The sequence below is a fragment of the Anabas testudineus genome, chromosome 18 (genome assembly GCF_900324465.2).
Source record: "Anabas testudineus chromosome 18, fAnaTes1.2, whole genome shotgun sequence".
Classification (NCBI taxonomy): Eukaryota; Metazoa; Chordata; class Actinopteri; order Anabantiformes; family Anabantidae; genus Anabas; species Anabas testudineus.
Window position 1 is genome coordinate 19,047,009 of NC_046627.1, and position 16,976 is coordinate 19,063,984.

General features: G+C 41.0%; 1 protein-coding gene across 1 annotated transcript in view; it reads right to left on the reverse strand.

Annotated features, from left to right (window-relative positions):
* The window catches only part of rbpjb (recombination signal binding protein for immunoglobulin kappa J region b), a 42,187-nt gene extending 26,631 nt beyond the window's left edge, over positions 1–15,556 (reverse strand). The window contains exon 1 of the mRNA XM_026353033.1: positions 15,350–15,556. Within this exon, the coding sequence (XP_026208818.1) occupies positions 15,350–15,369 (20 nt within the window). The 5' untranslated portion in view covers positions 15,370–15,556. The remainder of the gene's footprint in view (positions 1–15,349) is intronic.
* Positions 15,557–16,976: the final 1,420 nt, after the last annotated feature.

Consider the following 16,976-nt stretch of genomic DNA (forward strand, 5'->3'; position numbering starts at 1 on the left):
TGAACACACAAACACTTCTATCTTTTGAGAAACCAGTGATTCCCAGGGAACTGAAACACAACACTCAGACACCAGACGCCATCATTCATATGCTCAAGGTCAAGGGTTAGGGGTTGACCTCGGGGGTCAACGGGCAGGCAGTCTGTCCACACACCAGCATTCATGTTGATGTGGTCTGAAACAGATTATAAAGCCAAAAAGATAATAGTTGCATTTCACATTCTCTGTTAACGTTAAAAATTAAAACTTTACTAGACTTAAAATAATGTTTAACTTAACTTAATGTTTAAATCATTTCAACTTAAATGAATAACACACACCACTTCATCCTCATCAACTCTTCACCACAAATACTATGCAAAGCACATGTTCTTTTACAATATGCAAAAAATATAATCACGATAATCTCAGATCACCAAGTACTGGTCTGCACCTAATTAACACCCAGCATGACACAAACCGTGTGTGAATATGAGACCGCATATTTGACTGTGTAGGTGGATTTGCATTTACACGTACACATTTTTCCTACACAGACTCATACAGAAGTGCTCCAGGACAGCGAATACAAACAGTGGTGTCAGGCGAAGAGCAGGAACGGGATAAGGGATTAGATCTACAAAAAAAAAAGTGTCTGGTTTCCCTGCCTGAGGGCTGATAGCAGATATCACAACTCCTCAGAGTGGCTGTACACCTCATTATCTACACCACGCTCCCTCACAGCTTCCACTGGCCTCTGGAGTCATTGGGCTGACGCAGTGACACAAAATATATGAACCCTGCTGCAAACACAGCTGAAAACAATGTGGTCATAGAGTCTTTTTTAAACATCTGTTGAGCAATTTGTCTACATCTGTATTGTAACTGGTTCTAACACCAAGCTAATACAGATAAACCATGATTAAATTCAATATAAACATAAGCAGTAAGTCTAGGAATCAGGAAGCACACTGTCTGTGTAGAAACATTTCTGATATTTTTTTTTAGTACCTTCCGTCCCTACTAACTTTGTTCCCCCTTTTTTAAGCTGCTCTACAGTGGAAAAACTGACATGGAAAAGAGAACAAAAGCAGAATCGACAACAGTTTTATAAATAGATGCCATGTGGCTGTCGATGCCTTCACTTTTTGCAATTCTATTATGACTGTTATATTCCTAGATATTCTTTCTATGGTTGTAGTTTGGAGACCTGTTTTCGATAGTATTAAATAGGGGTGTGACGAGATCTTGCAATATTAAAGCGCAACAATTGTCGAGGTGAAAAGCTGTCGTAATATCAAGTATCGACTGTTAGTGTCAGGGGTAAATGTAGCTGATCAGTGATTGCCAGAAAATGAATTTCTAAAATCAAACAAAGAACTGATTAAATTAAAAAATAATTGGCAGATAAAGTCAAATTAACATTAGCTGCAGCCCAACTTCTCATGAACAAAGTCCAATGACAGTGGTGCATTATTTCAGTCAGGTGCATGACGCATTGATGTTGACAGCAACCTACTGTACAACCATAAACAGACATCTGTCAAAAGTTGGTATTCCCAAACACAATAAACAAAGCTAAATTATGAGCCATTGTTGCCAGGCTAACTCATTAAAAGGATTATTACAGACTTCTGAGAAGGCACAAAAAATGTCAAGCCAAGACTTACTTAGTAAAACCCTGCCAAAAATCTGCATGATATGCAAGAACAGACTGAGACACTGTTCTCCTTGTTATAGTCACCTGTGTATGACGTCCTCTAAAACTTTCAAGACTGGACAGAAAAAAAAGTGGAAATAACATGTCTTACCAAGTAAGTGAATATGTTTGTATGGACGGGACTTTAGGCCAAGTTAGCGAAATTTGGAAATCCAAGCCCGTTGGCTACATTAACCCTGGCAGCCTATTGAAAAATACCTGCATACTGATGTCACACCCTGCTATGTAGTTATAACACACACTGAGCATAAACATCTGCCTTTTCCTTACACACTCACTTCCTCAGCAGCACTGTGCCATGCTGTGTGTGGCCTGCAGCATGGGTATTACGCACATCTTTCAGGCACATATTTAATCACTGAGAAAAAACAGTCACACAGTGAAGGCGGCCAAGTTTGGGCACTAAACTTGTATCCTAAGTCAAGTGTTTCAAAGAGGAGGTGGAGGCCAGAAGGACAATGAAAAAGACGTAAATAGGGGAAGAGGAGGGGACAGAAAGTCTCCTAGACTGAGAGAAAGACAACAAAGGGACGTGGGTTGAGTTGGAGGCTCACTCTGTGCTTGGCACCGCTGCCCCGGCATGTGCCACTGTGCATGCCAGGAATCGCAGTTACCACACAGGAGTAGTGAGGGCAAAATCCTCATGCACTAGATACTATCCACAAGAAAATCCACTAATTTCAACCCAAATTAAGTCATGTGTGATGTGCAATTAAGTATTTCTGATTTAGTTCTAGAGTTCAGAGCAGTGGTAATACTTTGCTGATCTATTGTATTGTTATTGGTGTCTTCAACCTCAGTATAAATACTGGCATTTAGAAACTACATAAATTAAAACACTGCAGTTTCTGTTATGAGGTTGCCGTAGCAAACCACTGTACAAAAAAAGAGGCAAATGTCACATTATAGTAGGATTTTTTTCCACAAAATCTGCTTTCTGCATTTCCTTCACATTCACCCACTCTGGTTGCCTGCGTATAAAGTTGGAATGACAGAAAGGAAAAATTAAACAAAAGAGGGAAAATGATGTGATCAGAATCATAAATTTTAAAAGAAGTAAAAGTTTCATTTTGTATGAGCAGATACAAGCACAAACAGAGGCCAGTCAGCTGACTAAGTAAACTGACTGCTGATGAGCTGTCCATCCCTCAAGGCAGACTGACTGCAGATGGCAGAGGTCTGGTAGCTGCCCTGAGATGCCCCTCTGGGGGCAGAATCGAGGGCAGGGCTCAATAATATGCGTGTATGTGTGAGTGAGAGAGTGTGTGTAGAGTTTGGGTGGGTCACATCAGTCTGCACTTACAAGAGCCTGCACACATACATGCACATACACACAGGGCACCAGCTCCATCTGTCTTTGACATGGGAGAGCTTAATGACAGAGGCAGAAAAGCCAAAGAAAAGGCCTCCTCGCTCTGTCTCTCTCTCCATCCCTCCTTCCCTTCATTTTCCTTCCCTCCATCTCTCCCTCTCTCGACCGCACTCTCCAACATCAATGCTCCATATGGAGCTTTCTGGACAGACTTTTTAAAACTTGTCTCTGCCTGGCATAAAATCAATAAGACATCTAGACGTACACTCGCTTGCACACCAACTGTACACATTAACAAGTGTAATCTGGCTCGCAGTCTGGAACGCACTGAGCAAGTACATACACCATTACTTCTGCACATATAATATGTCCTGCACACAAAGTAATGAAATTTCCAGTTTGTGCTGTGTAGCCTAAATGGACTCACATGCACACAAACACACACTGCTCTGATCCTTGTTCTATCTTTAATGAAGTGAATCCCACAGGTCTGACTCTGTTTTCTCTATGCTGCCTACCACCTGGCCTCATTGAGACCTCAGATGTCCCCTCATGAGACACTTGTGTCCAGTTGTGGTGAATCTACAAAGACGACATCCCTAAACTGATTGGCTTCAATTTCACAATTCAATGGAGAACAAAGTATTGCTGAACACAGGGTTAAATTACTTCACCCACCCCTGATAGAGCTCAAGCTCTGAGTCCTGAATGGAAAAAATAAAACTCATAAAGATAAAAAGGTAGAGGAGCATTATCAGGCTAAAATTCATGAGTGGGCTTGTTGTGCTTTGTTCAAGCAGATAGATGATAGAGGAAACAGTTAAAAGCTGAGCAGCACTGAACTGTCTCACCTCAGGCAGGTTAGAAACACAGTGACGTATCCTCTTTGCAAAAAGTAATAAATAGACAAAAAAGCTCAACAGTCTGGTTTGCGTGTGTGAAAGTTTAACTTTATCTTTATTCTCCTACAACTGCAGCATCATCTTTAAGGTTTGCAGTCCAATGCAGTACTTAATAAAAAGATGAATGCTGTTTGCAAATAAAAGTCCTGGACAGATCTTTGGATTACAAACTGCTGATACGGATGATCCACACCCTGTACAGTCCCTGAATGCATCTCAGACAAGATGATGTTGGCATTTTTGAAACAAGGGTGACCTACACTGTATACTGCTCCTGAATGTAACACTAAACAAAGGACCAGACTAACAATAGGTCCACTTACAACAAGATGAGAGGACACATCCATCCCAACTACAATCCTGATATTATCCATATCATTTATTTTAATAAGTCAACTAACTAAAAACAAAATAGTTCTGTTCACTAATGTTAATGTCAAAATATGAAATAACAAGGTAAAGTTATGTGAGCCGCTTCTAGTAAATACAGCCACAAGAGACACAGGACAAAAATTCAGGGCAAGTGCAAAGACACAGAGCTATGTCACTTCACAAAATTAGACATTCATGATTAAAAAGCTGCAGTGAAGTGACAAGTGTGACTGCAGCCAAAGACCCACATAGAATGGCAGGGGTTTGGGGTTGAGACAGGTCATGTGCTCGGGGGAAACTGTCAAGAAAGAGAAGATTGGGGGGACAAGGCGAGGGAGCCTTGAACCCTGAGTGAACTACCCTTTCCCGCTCCCCCTTCTCACTCTCTGCTGAGCTGATGACTCACTGCTAGAATGAGAGGGAAGCCAGGGGGAAGGATTGTGAGGAATCGAGACTGACTGCAGCAACACTTCTCTGCAGAACAGCCTGTAATGGGGGAGCAGGTAGTGGTTCTGGTAAAGGAGATGATAACCACACTGGTTGCTGTGACAACCAAACTCAACCTTTTCAACATATGTGCAGATAGTGCAACAAAAACACAGCATTGACCACAGTGTCAACCATCTATGTTTCAAGTTTGAAGTTCATAGTGTAATGGTAAAGTTAAGTTCAGATGCCAAGATGTCAATCACTATGTAACAAATCTCCAACCCGTTTAAGCCTCTGTACAGCCCTACAGCAGTTGACAAATGTTGGAAAAAGCTGAATTTGAACCAGATTAGCCATTGTTGGGACATTTTAATGAATATCTGGCACATGTTGTATGTTTCAATATTGCAAAAATGTCAAAACATACAGAAATAAGTCTTTAAATCTATAAGTTGTGAGTGGAAAGCCCTTAGTGTGAAGCAGCCACAGCAGAAAAGGGTCAATTTGTAATAGCAGTAACTTAACACATCTGTGCCTTTAACGCTGAGGTTTGTACTGTATCTAAAAGTACAAACAGAAACACACATACGAAACTAACTTCCAACCCACATATTCAGGTAGAAGCTGAAGAGACGTCTCTTGTCTCAAGTACAGTTTAGCCACTAACAACAGAGGAGGAGACCAGCACGAGCATGACATGGCACAGTGAAAGTAGACCAGCCCAAAAAACTGGGAAAAACCCTCTTACTAACTCTGTTAACCCTGTTGCCTCCTTTGTAAGTTTCATTCTCATTTATAGTGACAAGAAAAAGTATAGGAAATTTTGTGTTTTTAGCAATAATTTGTCATAAAATGTGGCCTGATCTTCTGAAGTCAAGAGTATTAACAAATTATAATGTGCCCAAAATAATAACACAAAGAAAATTCTGATCTTACGTCTTTATTGAGAACCATAAGTGCAAGTGCAAAAGGTATGTAAATAATGAGCTAACTCCAATTAGCTAAAAAGATAATTAGGCATTAGCATACCTAAAATAAAATTATTTTGCGGGTGTGGTCAGCCACTTCGACTGACAAAAAAAACACTCAAACTTTTTGAGTTAGCTCCCCAAAAGAAAAATGTGCTTATGTGAGCCATGTCGACATTGACAACAGGAGGTTTCAGAGGATCTGTGATCCAAGAATTGATGACTTACATAAAGCTGGCAGGACACCACGAAGTAAGCTGCTTACTAATAAGGATGTTGCTGAAAATGCCTGAAGTTTAGCAATAAGCACACTGACACTCTACAAAATTATTGACAAAATGTTTTGTGTACAGATAGAACTAAGATTGACCTATGTGGAAAGAACACACAGCACTACATCTGGGGTAAAAAACATCACTGCATGTCATCATTGTAAAGTATAGTGGAGGAAACATCATGATTTGGGTGTGCTTAGCTGCATCAGGGCCTGGCCAGCTTGCAGTGATTGAGGGGAAGAGTAATTCCCAAGTGTATCAAAGTAAATCTTCAGCATAATGTCAAAATGGCTTTACATCAGCTATACCTCTGTATTAGTTGGGTGATGCTACAGGACAATGACCCAAAACATGTCAGCAAGTCCACAACAGAATGGCTTCAAAAAACAAAATTCATTTTGGAGTGGCCATGTCAGAGACCAGACCTCAAACTAATAGAGCTGCTATGAGACAACTTTAAGAGAGGCACACACGAGACATCCAAAGAATATGACAGAGCTAAAGCAGTTCTGCAAGAAGAATAGGCTAAAATTCCTCCTGAACAATTACCTTGACTAAACAAAACTAAAACAACCTGTGCCAGCATTTCTCTCTGAATTCACTACCAAGGTCATTTATAGCATTTTAATTTTTTTGCACTAGGATATTTAACCAAAAAATAAAAAATTGTAGCCAAGGAATTTTTATCGGCCCATGTATGAAACTACCACCATTGTCACTTTAAATTCATCTGCTATTTTTACCTAAATAATTTATTACTTCTATCAAATGTAAAATAACACAGCAACATAAGCATAACAAATTTTCATAATTATTTAAAACTGAAAAAGGTAAAAAAAAAAAGACCTTAGTTGTCATTACAGCTGTAACTAACCATTATTTTAATTAACTGTATAATTGTGTACAAATTCAGAAACAATAAAATAGGGCTGAGATAGCTCACACAATATATTTTGTGACATTAAACAGGTCTATCACTATATTATGCTTGTTTATTTCATTGTTGCAAATCAAACTGTTTATAGCAGTATTTTTTATCATGTGGACCATGCTTTGTGCTCTTCCACACAACACAGATGCTGAACATTTGCATGACAGAAACACAAACAAATGTGAAGGAGACTGAACGTGACACGGAACGTACAAGAGATGGAGCAGAAACTTGTATATAAAAGAGGGGCTACATCTGTCGAATAAGTGCAGTTTGGGTATGAGAAGTCAGACAGAAAAACCACACCAAATTATGTAGCAGACTGATCCTCTCATCCTAACAGACTCAAACAAAACTAACCTCTTTAACTATCAACAAAAGAATCATGTCAAACAATGCCAGTCTATGAATGAGATCCACAGATATTGGTCATCACATTGCCAACATTTTCAAATCACAATAACATAACAGAAGGAGTAAATTCTTACTTCTTGAACTCTGAACCATATCAAATCTTTATCATTTGTGCTTTAGAAATAACAAAATAAAAACAATCAGTTCTGATTAAATTAGCTAATCACTTTCCTCTAGAGCTGCACTGATTAACTGTTACACATAAAAGGCAGTTTGAATATCTATCAGCTAACCACTGTCTTCCCCTACCTTTGCCTCAAAACCACCCAAAGGGCTGAAAATATACTGTACTAGCACTCAGAGAGAGAGATGACCTTTAGCCCACATGCTGTGACTTGATTTCACAGCAAACCAAACCAAATGTAGAGACCATGGCACGCTTGTGTGTGCTTGTGCAGTTCAGAGATGACTTTGTCAGCTCAAGACTGCTGTCTGGTTTCAATGTTGTTGTCGTGATAGAGAATCAGGTTGTAGTTCCTGATAGTTGTTCCTTTTCAGAGCATGCCATCCTTCCAAAATAGTTCACTATGTCCCTGCCAAGATGTATGACAAGACATGGTTTAATCCTAACCACATACACACTGATCTGTCTTGAAAGGAAGAGAAAAAAATAATTCAAACCTAAATGTTTTAAAATATAATACAGCAAAGCTTGGTTAATTTGTCTACTAGACACTTAGGCGAGTTGGGGTTGAGGTTAGAATATTTGAGGTTAGATTCTAATATATCCAGTAAGGTGATAAATAGAGAAATCTCACTGGTGACTTCTTAGGATATTAAAAAAAACAAGTTAGTTTCCTTCCATGAGCTCATGGGAAACCTCACGTACATTCCTCAGCAGTACTTCCAAAATGATGGCAACGGTGGAGAACATCACACTGTAGCCACAAGTGCAAAGTGATCGACCACAACATGAACAACCCTCTGTTCAAGAAGAAAAAAAAGCATTGTTTGCTTAACCACAATCAATAGCCTGCTCCACAAAACGACACATGTCTCTTACTTCATTGTGATTCTAAGCAAAGGCCAAAACCTCCTGACATCAACAGCCACAGGAATGCCACCAGGCGGATTCTTCAGTAAAACTCTCCGGCTGCTTTAGTTAAACAACCCGACGATGCAAGGAAACATTTGGAGATAACAGTTTGCCTTTCCTGGAATCCCAGCATGTCTCTCCCTATGTTATTTTCCTTGAATATTTTCCTGACACTTGATAACTCCTTGTTCCCATCTTGCTCTCTCTCAGAGGGGGATGAAGGCTGCCATCACTTGTCTGGGCCTATGCCAGCAGTGGTGTCCCTGCACGCTGGCTTGCAGGAATCATGAGCTGATATACTGCATTCAGGGTTTTCAAACATAAGAGATACGTGCTCAGTGTCACGGACTGCAAGGTCGCATCTAAAGCTGAAATGATGAGGTGTTGCAGTGTAGAAAATAAGCCAAATATATAATTATAATATTACACAAAGCTAATTGACAATTAATTCAAATAAAATCACCATTTATAAAGACTTTTGGACCTGCACTGAAATAAAAAAGAATAAAAGTATATAGGATGGTGCTGCAAGAAAGGCTTAAACTGCTTTTCAGCAAACCGCCTTGGTAGCCCAATGGTTACAGGACATACCACGTAACTGCAGTGCCTGGTCAGGCTAGGGACCTTTGCTGCACATCATACCCACCTCTATTCTCCCATGATTCCTGTCTCCCTCCTTACTAACTATCAAATAAAAAAAACATATCTTTCAGGAAGGTTTACTACAGGCAGGCTTATTGCTTGCCACTGCTTTCTTATCTAATGCAGTAATAGCGGCAGCTGCCTACAGCTGTGGGTGGTGGCATTGGTAGGGGCTTTCCCAACATTGGAGATCCTGTGTACATTTGTAACCTTCCTCTGCATAGATGAACCGGCCGAGCAGCCATCAGAGAACAGACAGAACGTGACACTTTGAACAATGGTTCAGAGCCCTCACTACCATGACTGAGAATAACAAGGCAATTATGTGGGCTAATAGAATAAGCAAATAAGGCTTTTCTCTCTTCAGTCCTGGCTCTGGTGAATTCTCTTGAAAGCTTAGAGCAGCATATTCAAAATTTATGCAGTTAATCACAGGCCTGGCATGAGCCTCCCGTTAAAAGACAACTTCAAAACTCAGACCCCCCTCTATCATCCCAGAGGAGAAAAATAGGAACTATCGTTTTTACACATAAAGGAGAACAAAATGGAGAGTGGAACAACACACATTGGTGTCAACAGTGCTCAGTCTAATGTTTTTTTGTTCGCAAATTCAGCTGCTCCATAATAGGAAGTAGGTAAGAGTCAGCTCACTGAAGCTGAATGAAGCAAACAGAAGTCAGATAGGGGGAGTCAGTTCATGTTTTCTGAATGAAACATCCTGAATGTGGAGGGACAGCAGGAGCAAAAACTGCTGACACAGTAGAAACCACCATTCCCTTGGCAAAGCTGCAATCACTACAAACAGTAAAGGAACAAGGGCAGGGAAAGGCGAATGCTGGGGCTGAGGAAATACTCTTGGAAGGGGAGAGCGAAGGCAAGAAAGACAGCGAGACGCTCCAAAACAAGAGTCAGCGGAGAGGTACGCTTGTCCCATTTGCCTTGTATTAGCTTTCTGTCTTCCCCTGTCTGCTCGCCTGTCTTAGCTAAGCAGCGAAGCCGACGCCAACAACAACACCAAGAGGACTTGGGTCTTTATCAAACATAACGCCAGGGCTGTTTTGAAAACCACATTGGCTTTAGATTTACATCAGAATGTTCTGTCCCATCCTCTCTGAGGCAAACAGCATCAACATTTCTGGAAGAGCCAGGGATTTTAAAAATATGAGCTCATACTGATGTATTCCAAGACTCCAAGTAAATAAATGCTCCCCAGTTGTGGCTTTTGTATGACAACTCTAAACCCTTATTAGGCCCCAGGGTTGTACAATTAGATAATGCCACCTTCTTTACAAATATCACACCTATATGTAAAGCACACTCAAATTCATTATTCATAAAGAAAACCACTTCGAATGAATCATGTACGAGTGAAGTCAAAGTACCATATTGGTATATCTGGTTTATGCACACTTGAGCACGTGGCTGAATAAGGAGTGCCAAGCTGGCAGTGATCCAAGGCAAATTATGCAAAAATGTGCATTTCTATCCTCTTGGGTGTCTCCTATGGTTGTTGAGACGGACAAATACAAGCAGGCTCCATAGAGAAACAGGAGCATGAAGACACTGAGTCAACTAGGGCGTGTGGTGCTTTAAAGGCCCATCATCACTCGACCAAACAAGTTGACTCTGAACCCTGAGTGAAACTACAGGCTTCAGGGGATATTTCAATCATGTGAAGTAATGGATATGCATGAACTTCCAAAACAATAGGCTACTGTACACATGAGAGTAAATCCCCCTAAAGATGTCTGGCAGTGGGACATTTGCTTTGGTGCTTTGCCTGCGACTTCTGTACAGTCCCCCCCTGGCTTGTAACCGCTACACACCACACACTTTGAATATTTTCACAGCTTTGAGCACCAGGATGCAGGGAGCTTTAGAGATCGCAGGATCCTGAGGTGACACACTGATCAGGTAACTTGTATCATCGCCATAGTTAAGCTATCGCTCAGTGCTGCAACTGAGGTAGAAAAGTGTATGCGTGTGTGTGCATGTGGGAGGACATGGGTTTGCTGCTTTGAGGGGCGGGGGAGAGCGGCAGCTCGGCATTTCTTTTAACTCTAGCCTGAGCCTTTGCCACCATAAAGGTCAGTGCTTCGACATCTGCTGCTCTCTCTGAACCTCTCCTTTCATAAAGGGAAGCAGGGAAGAGGAGAGGACCCTGGGGAATGGATGTACGTGCACATGCACACGCGCACACACACACAGATAAACTTTTATGTCGAGGTACACTCTGTCTCCCTTCTATATACACTCACTCGATCAGCATCAATACAGCCGCAGAGCTCAAACCACACGCACATGCTAACAAACAGAAGAACACAAGGTTTGTGTCTCAAAGAGAGGCTCAGTAGTATCATTACACCAGCACAGAGAAGCTTGGCTTCTGGCCTGAAAGACTCCATCGTTCCCCCGCCTGTTTTTGGCGAGGGGGGTGAGCTAAATGGAAGCTCATACCCCAGGGGCACTGCAAAGGCAGAGTAGTGTTGAAATAAGTGATTCATGCTTTTATCATCCCAGGTGAACAGTGCTTCTCTTTCAGCTATCACAGTTTCTGTGGCAGAGGGGAGGGAAAATAATAAAAACAACACAGTTTTACCCCCTTCATCTACTTGAGGGACGGTGATCTGCATGTTTTTGCCCATGTGTGTTTTTGTATCAACAATTCTATAATGTACTGAGTAAAATCATGCTATACTGGAGGAGGGAGATTAATGTACTGTGACAAATGATAGGGGGTTTCACCTGCACATGTTGAGATGGCATCCAAAACCACACAAGTACAGCAACTAAATGGTGTCATCTAGAGCTGAAATTAATTATACAATCAGCAGATAATTAATCAGCCTCTATTCTGATAAATTGTGTAGTATTTTGAGATACCTTTCAAGCAAAATAAAAAATATTTTTGATGATCCCAACTCCTTAAATTTGTAATATTTTCTGCTGTATTCTCATTTCACTGTAAACTGAATATGCACTGACACTTTTCTGCCAACATTGAGATCACGTCACATTGTTAGCTGCAGGCAAAACAAAGTAAAACTGAAGGCAACACACATTCACTTCAGCCTACATTTCAAGAACTGAAATTATTGTTTTGCTGGGAGCCAGAATCGAAAAAGTAATGGCTTTAACTTCAAGTTTTATCTCATACCAGCTGCTATGTCAGTCAGAAAAGTATATAGATAGAAAGTTATGATAGAAATCACCTAAGTGTATTAGCCTATATGTACCAAGGAGTAGTCTGCAAACCTACAGCTAGTTACAGCTATAAAAAAACAGTATTTAACATTAACAGCAAACATGTTCCGGGGCTTATTTAGACTCCAGCTATGCCCCACGCATCAACAAATTTAATCATGTACACTAACTGTAAAATGAGTCTAAAGGGGTTGGATAGGCGTGGGGATATAAATAAATAATCATTTTACAATCTTGATCTATAATCAGAACTGCGATCTTTCTTCACAACTCTTAAATGTACTGTAGATTACAGCCAGATAAGAAATACTAAGAACATTACTGAACATTTCTTCATTTAGCATGGATCCATGTTATTAAGGCTATTTGAAGTTACTGTGAAATTTGAAAACAGGAGCAGGGCAGCATAATATGACACAATATCTCAATCCAACTGAATTTACAGACTGTGGACAGATTAATAAATCGTTAGATTGCACATCCCTCACTCTGGACTGTTGATTGGGGTGACAAAAGTAGGTAAATGCTGGAGCTTTAAAAAAGTCGTAGTATTCTGACATTTCACAGTCAGAATGATTCATCAACAAATTGAGAAATCAACAAATCAGGAAATAACTAGGTTTCAGCCCAAGTTATCAGTTCTGAATATTTATACTGAATGCTCGGTCGATGTATGAATCAAAAACATACATTATGAAATCAATATATGAACTTTGTATAATGCTGTAGTGTATGTTTGAAGAAACCAGCTATGAAAATCAACTAACTGATGGGAATTCAAGATAACTGTAGCTATCAAACTGTACTTAGTGTCTATCGAAGCATGAGGTCAACTATGATACTAATCTGCATTTTGAATTGTTTATTATATTTGTCTTTGCCAATTACAGGAGTTGTACTTTGAATGGACCAATCTCTGCATTAAAATACAGGGGTTTGACAAAGCAAAGGTTTATTATGAAAGGTCAGATTAATTAGTAACTGCCACCTGCAATCCTGCACTTTCAGTATCAAACACTACAGTGAGGATAATGTTCACACAAAATAAATTATTCAAATGAACAACACAACAACAAACTAAAAATATGGCCAGTGAGAAAACCCTAAACAGTCAGAACCTTACAACTTTAGAGACTGTTGCGGTGAAGTCAGTATCAGCTACGACTTTTAAAACACAGACAGAACACTGAAGTACAGCTTTTCAGTAATACTATTATAAGAGAGTCATAATACCATTAACAAGCCTGTGGTTATGGAGCCCCTCCCTGTGTATAGCCAGAACCATTTAAACAGTACATGGGCACATGGGGCTGTGGTCAGCCTCTCTGATGCTTCCAACCGTTACTGTGAACATGGTCTGCCACCAGCTAAAAAAACTCCCCTTATGGCCTCCTCCTTTTTCTGTTAAACCTCTGTCACCCAAGCACACACACCCAGCCCATCTTCCTCACGCACACTGACCCCCCACTCACAGAAAAACACACAGACAAACACACATGAATCTGGAGATATCATCTGGACAGGTGGCCAGCCACCCAGACCTGACCTGCCTGCCCTCTTGCTTGCTCCCTCCCTCCGCCTCCTCCCCTCCATCCCCCCTCAACTGAAATCAGTTCAGGTCTGCTGGAAAGCCCCAAATGAACATGCACAGCAAACAACCCCCAGTCCACCTCCCCTTCTCCTGGCACCACACACACACACCTCCAACAAGCCCAACAAATGTCTGTCACCCACTGGGCTGTCTGTGGGGATTACTGCCTTAACCATGCAAAAAAAAAAAAAAAAACTGTTTGTGTTTGACTAATGTGAAGGCAAATAATTTTAATCAGGCTTTATTCTAATCACTGGCCAAAGCAGAAAAGTCATTTAACTCACTTTACCACAGCTCTTGGTGTTAAGATTAATAACACGGTCATATCACTGATCCTACGAAGCAGCACATTTCTGTTTTAAAAGAAAATATATCACTGACATTCTCCATCAATTCAACTGGGGCGTTTGAAAATGTTAACAAGACCATTTTCCCATTAAAAGCCTTGGTTGACACCCTTATTTCAGCTGTATTATCTAGTGGCAATTACAGAAAGTGCACTAAAGATAATTAACTCTTTTAAAATTTAGAAATTTAACGATGATACAGATAAAACAATATTTTCAGCAGCCAGTTATCTGATTTTAGCACTCATCGGGGAAGATGGTTTTAAATTCTTCAGACTAACAAAAGTCAAAGTCATTACGTGGACACAGAAAATGTAAAATCAGCGGTTCAGACTATGTGCACGATCTTCTAGTGGTGATAGGGTTAAGCACACATTGACGTTTATTATGGATTTTGTCCTTAGATGCACTCCACATCTGAGTATAGTCAATGTTAGGATGGGACTTTCATTAGCGGTCTGTTTACAGAGTTTAGCGACAGATCGCTAGTAAACAGTATTTTCTAACCCGGCTCTCCAGCCTTACTTAAGGGACTGTAAACTACACGCTATCCTCTCTGTGTGGTAGCGCTACGCTTAAATATTTACAGCACACACGCCGTGTAAAGCGAAAACTATCTCACGGCGTCAACAAATGCAGTCCACATTTTAAAAACACTGTATTGCTCACAAAGCAGCAACGTGTTTCAGTCACATATCGCTAGCTGGCGTCCATTATCGGACAGCTAAGTCGTGAGTCCAATCCGTAAACGTGCAGCCCGGCTAAACTAGTGAGCACGTTTCAAATAACAAATGTACGGTGGAGAAACAATACGAGTGCTCCGAGTGTGAACCACCACCACCACCACGGTGGGTAACAAAAACGACAGGCGAACATTAAAAATTGTTTTCGGAAACATGCTTCAGTGGTTGTGTTTAGCTCGCTGGCTAGCCTGCTAGCTATGAGGTCGCCGTTGTCTGGGAAAAGACCACCGAGGATGAAGTATCGCTTAGCTGGTGCTAGCTCACCAAACACTGCAGCAACAGTCAGCTCAGGCAAGTAACGTTAACTGGTCAAAGAAAAGCACACGGAGACAAAGAAAGGACTTCTTGAGAGCAGGCTGGTGGTGAAAACACCACGGTGTGCCCCGGCTACAGCACACGGACTAAAATGAAGGCATTTCGTGGCTATAACTTGTTTTCTGTTCAACTCCGCTCCTCACCGCCAGCCCCCGAATCTCAGACTCACCCTGTCACAACAGGCGCCATCTTCCACAAACTCTCACCAAAACTCCAATACTCGCGATATCCTTTCTCTCCCACAGCCCAACAATCCGCCGAGACAACAGAAGCAGACTGGAGGTGTAGGGACGAGGGAGACGGAGAGAAAGGGGGTGGGTGAGGAAGACCGAGAAAAAAGGGGAGGCGGCGGGTAGCATCAACAGAGAGAGAGGGAGAGAGGGAGGGAGAGGGAGAGCGAAAAGGGCAGACGCCACAACAACAGGCGTGGGAAACTTCGGCGATCGCGCGAGAGTTGGAAAACTCTCACAATAGGCGAGCACAGAGGGAGCGTCCTCTCTCGCGAGATGTGCGTGAAGCGGAGTGGTTGTTTATCTTGTGGCGCTGTTATAGTATTCCCACGTGTTTACCGGGTAATAAACTACAGCACCGATCGGTTTGTGGTGAAAAACGTTAGAGCAAGCGAGCACACTCTTGTTTTTTTTTTTGTTTTGTTTTTTTTGTCCCAGGCTCACACATATTTGAATGTGTGCATCCTGTCTTCTTATGGCGTGTCTGCACTATTTGGCAGCTTTTTTTTTATTTCCAACAACTGCCTACTTTCTATTAGTATTTAGGCAACAAGCATGAGCGATAATAAGACTGCAAGGATGCTGACTTTAAATTACAGGAGGAATTAATGGAGGGTTTCTGTACACCAAATTTATAATTCCCTTGGGTAACATTGCAGTTCCTGTTTAGAATGTGGAAACAATGGTGTGAACACATGTGAAAGGGCCATACAAGGCAGATTAGTGCATTGCCATCACATTGGGGAGTCCCATGACCACCCTCCTCACAGCCCAAACCTCAGCAAAAGTACAAGGGAGGCTATTATTTAGAATAATCATGCTTGGAAATGTGGCATAGGCTTTATTGCCTTTTCTGTTTTTGTCTTCGTCAGTTTTCCTCCCTTAGCCACAGCGCATTTCCAAAACTTGTGTGTGTTGTATCATCTCCACTACAAATGTGTCGGGTCATCCTTGTTTATCTGGGAGGGGTCAGAAAGTCGTAAACCTTCATGTGTGTTGTTGTCTTACACAGCCTTCATTTAAATCTGTTTGGCATCTTTGTTCACCTTACAAGTGACTTCTGGTGGGAGTTTTTCTGACTTCAAAGAAAACGCAAAGGCTTCCGAGACCACACTGATGGGAAGTCAATGCTCTTGATTGTTTGTTGTGTGTGATCTGCCTGTGGCTGTTTTGCTTGAAAAATAAAATGTCTGTTGGCTGAATGAAAAATACCAAAAACAGAAAAATACAACAGAAATAGTTAGCAGAGTGCCACCATGTTTAATTCATTGAATTTTTGTTTAGATATGTAAACCTGACTGACTAAACAAATAGTTTGACATTTTGGGAAACACACATGTAATAATAATAATAATAATAATAAAAAGATAACCTATCAGTGTCTGTGCAGAGCTACACCAAACAGCTCTTTCTGTATGAAGTAGCAGATGAAATCTCCTCCAGTGTACCCTGTTGAAATCTACACATTTCATACTTTTTAGATGCATAATTCATTTTTATGGAGCTTCACTGTTCTGCCAGAAAGAGAGACAGAGGAAAAAAACGGGGGGAGGGGGGAGAAAAGAG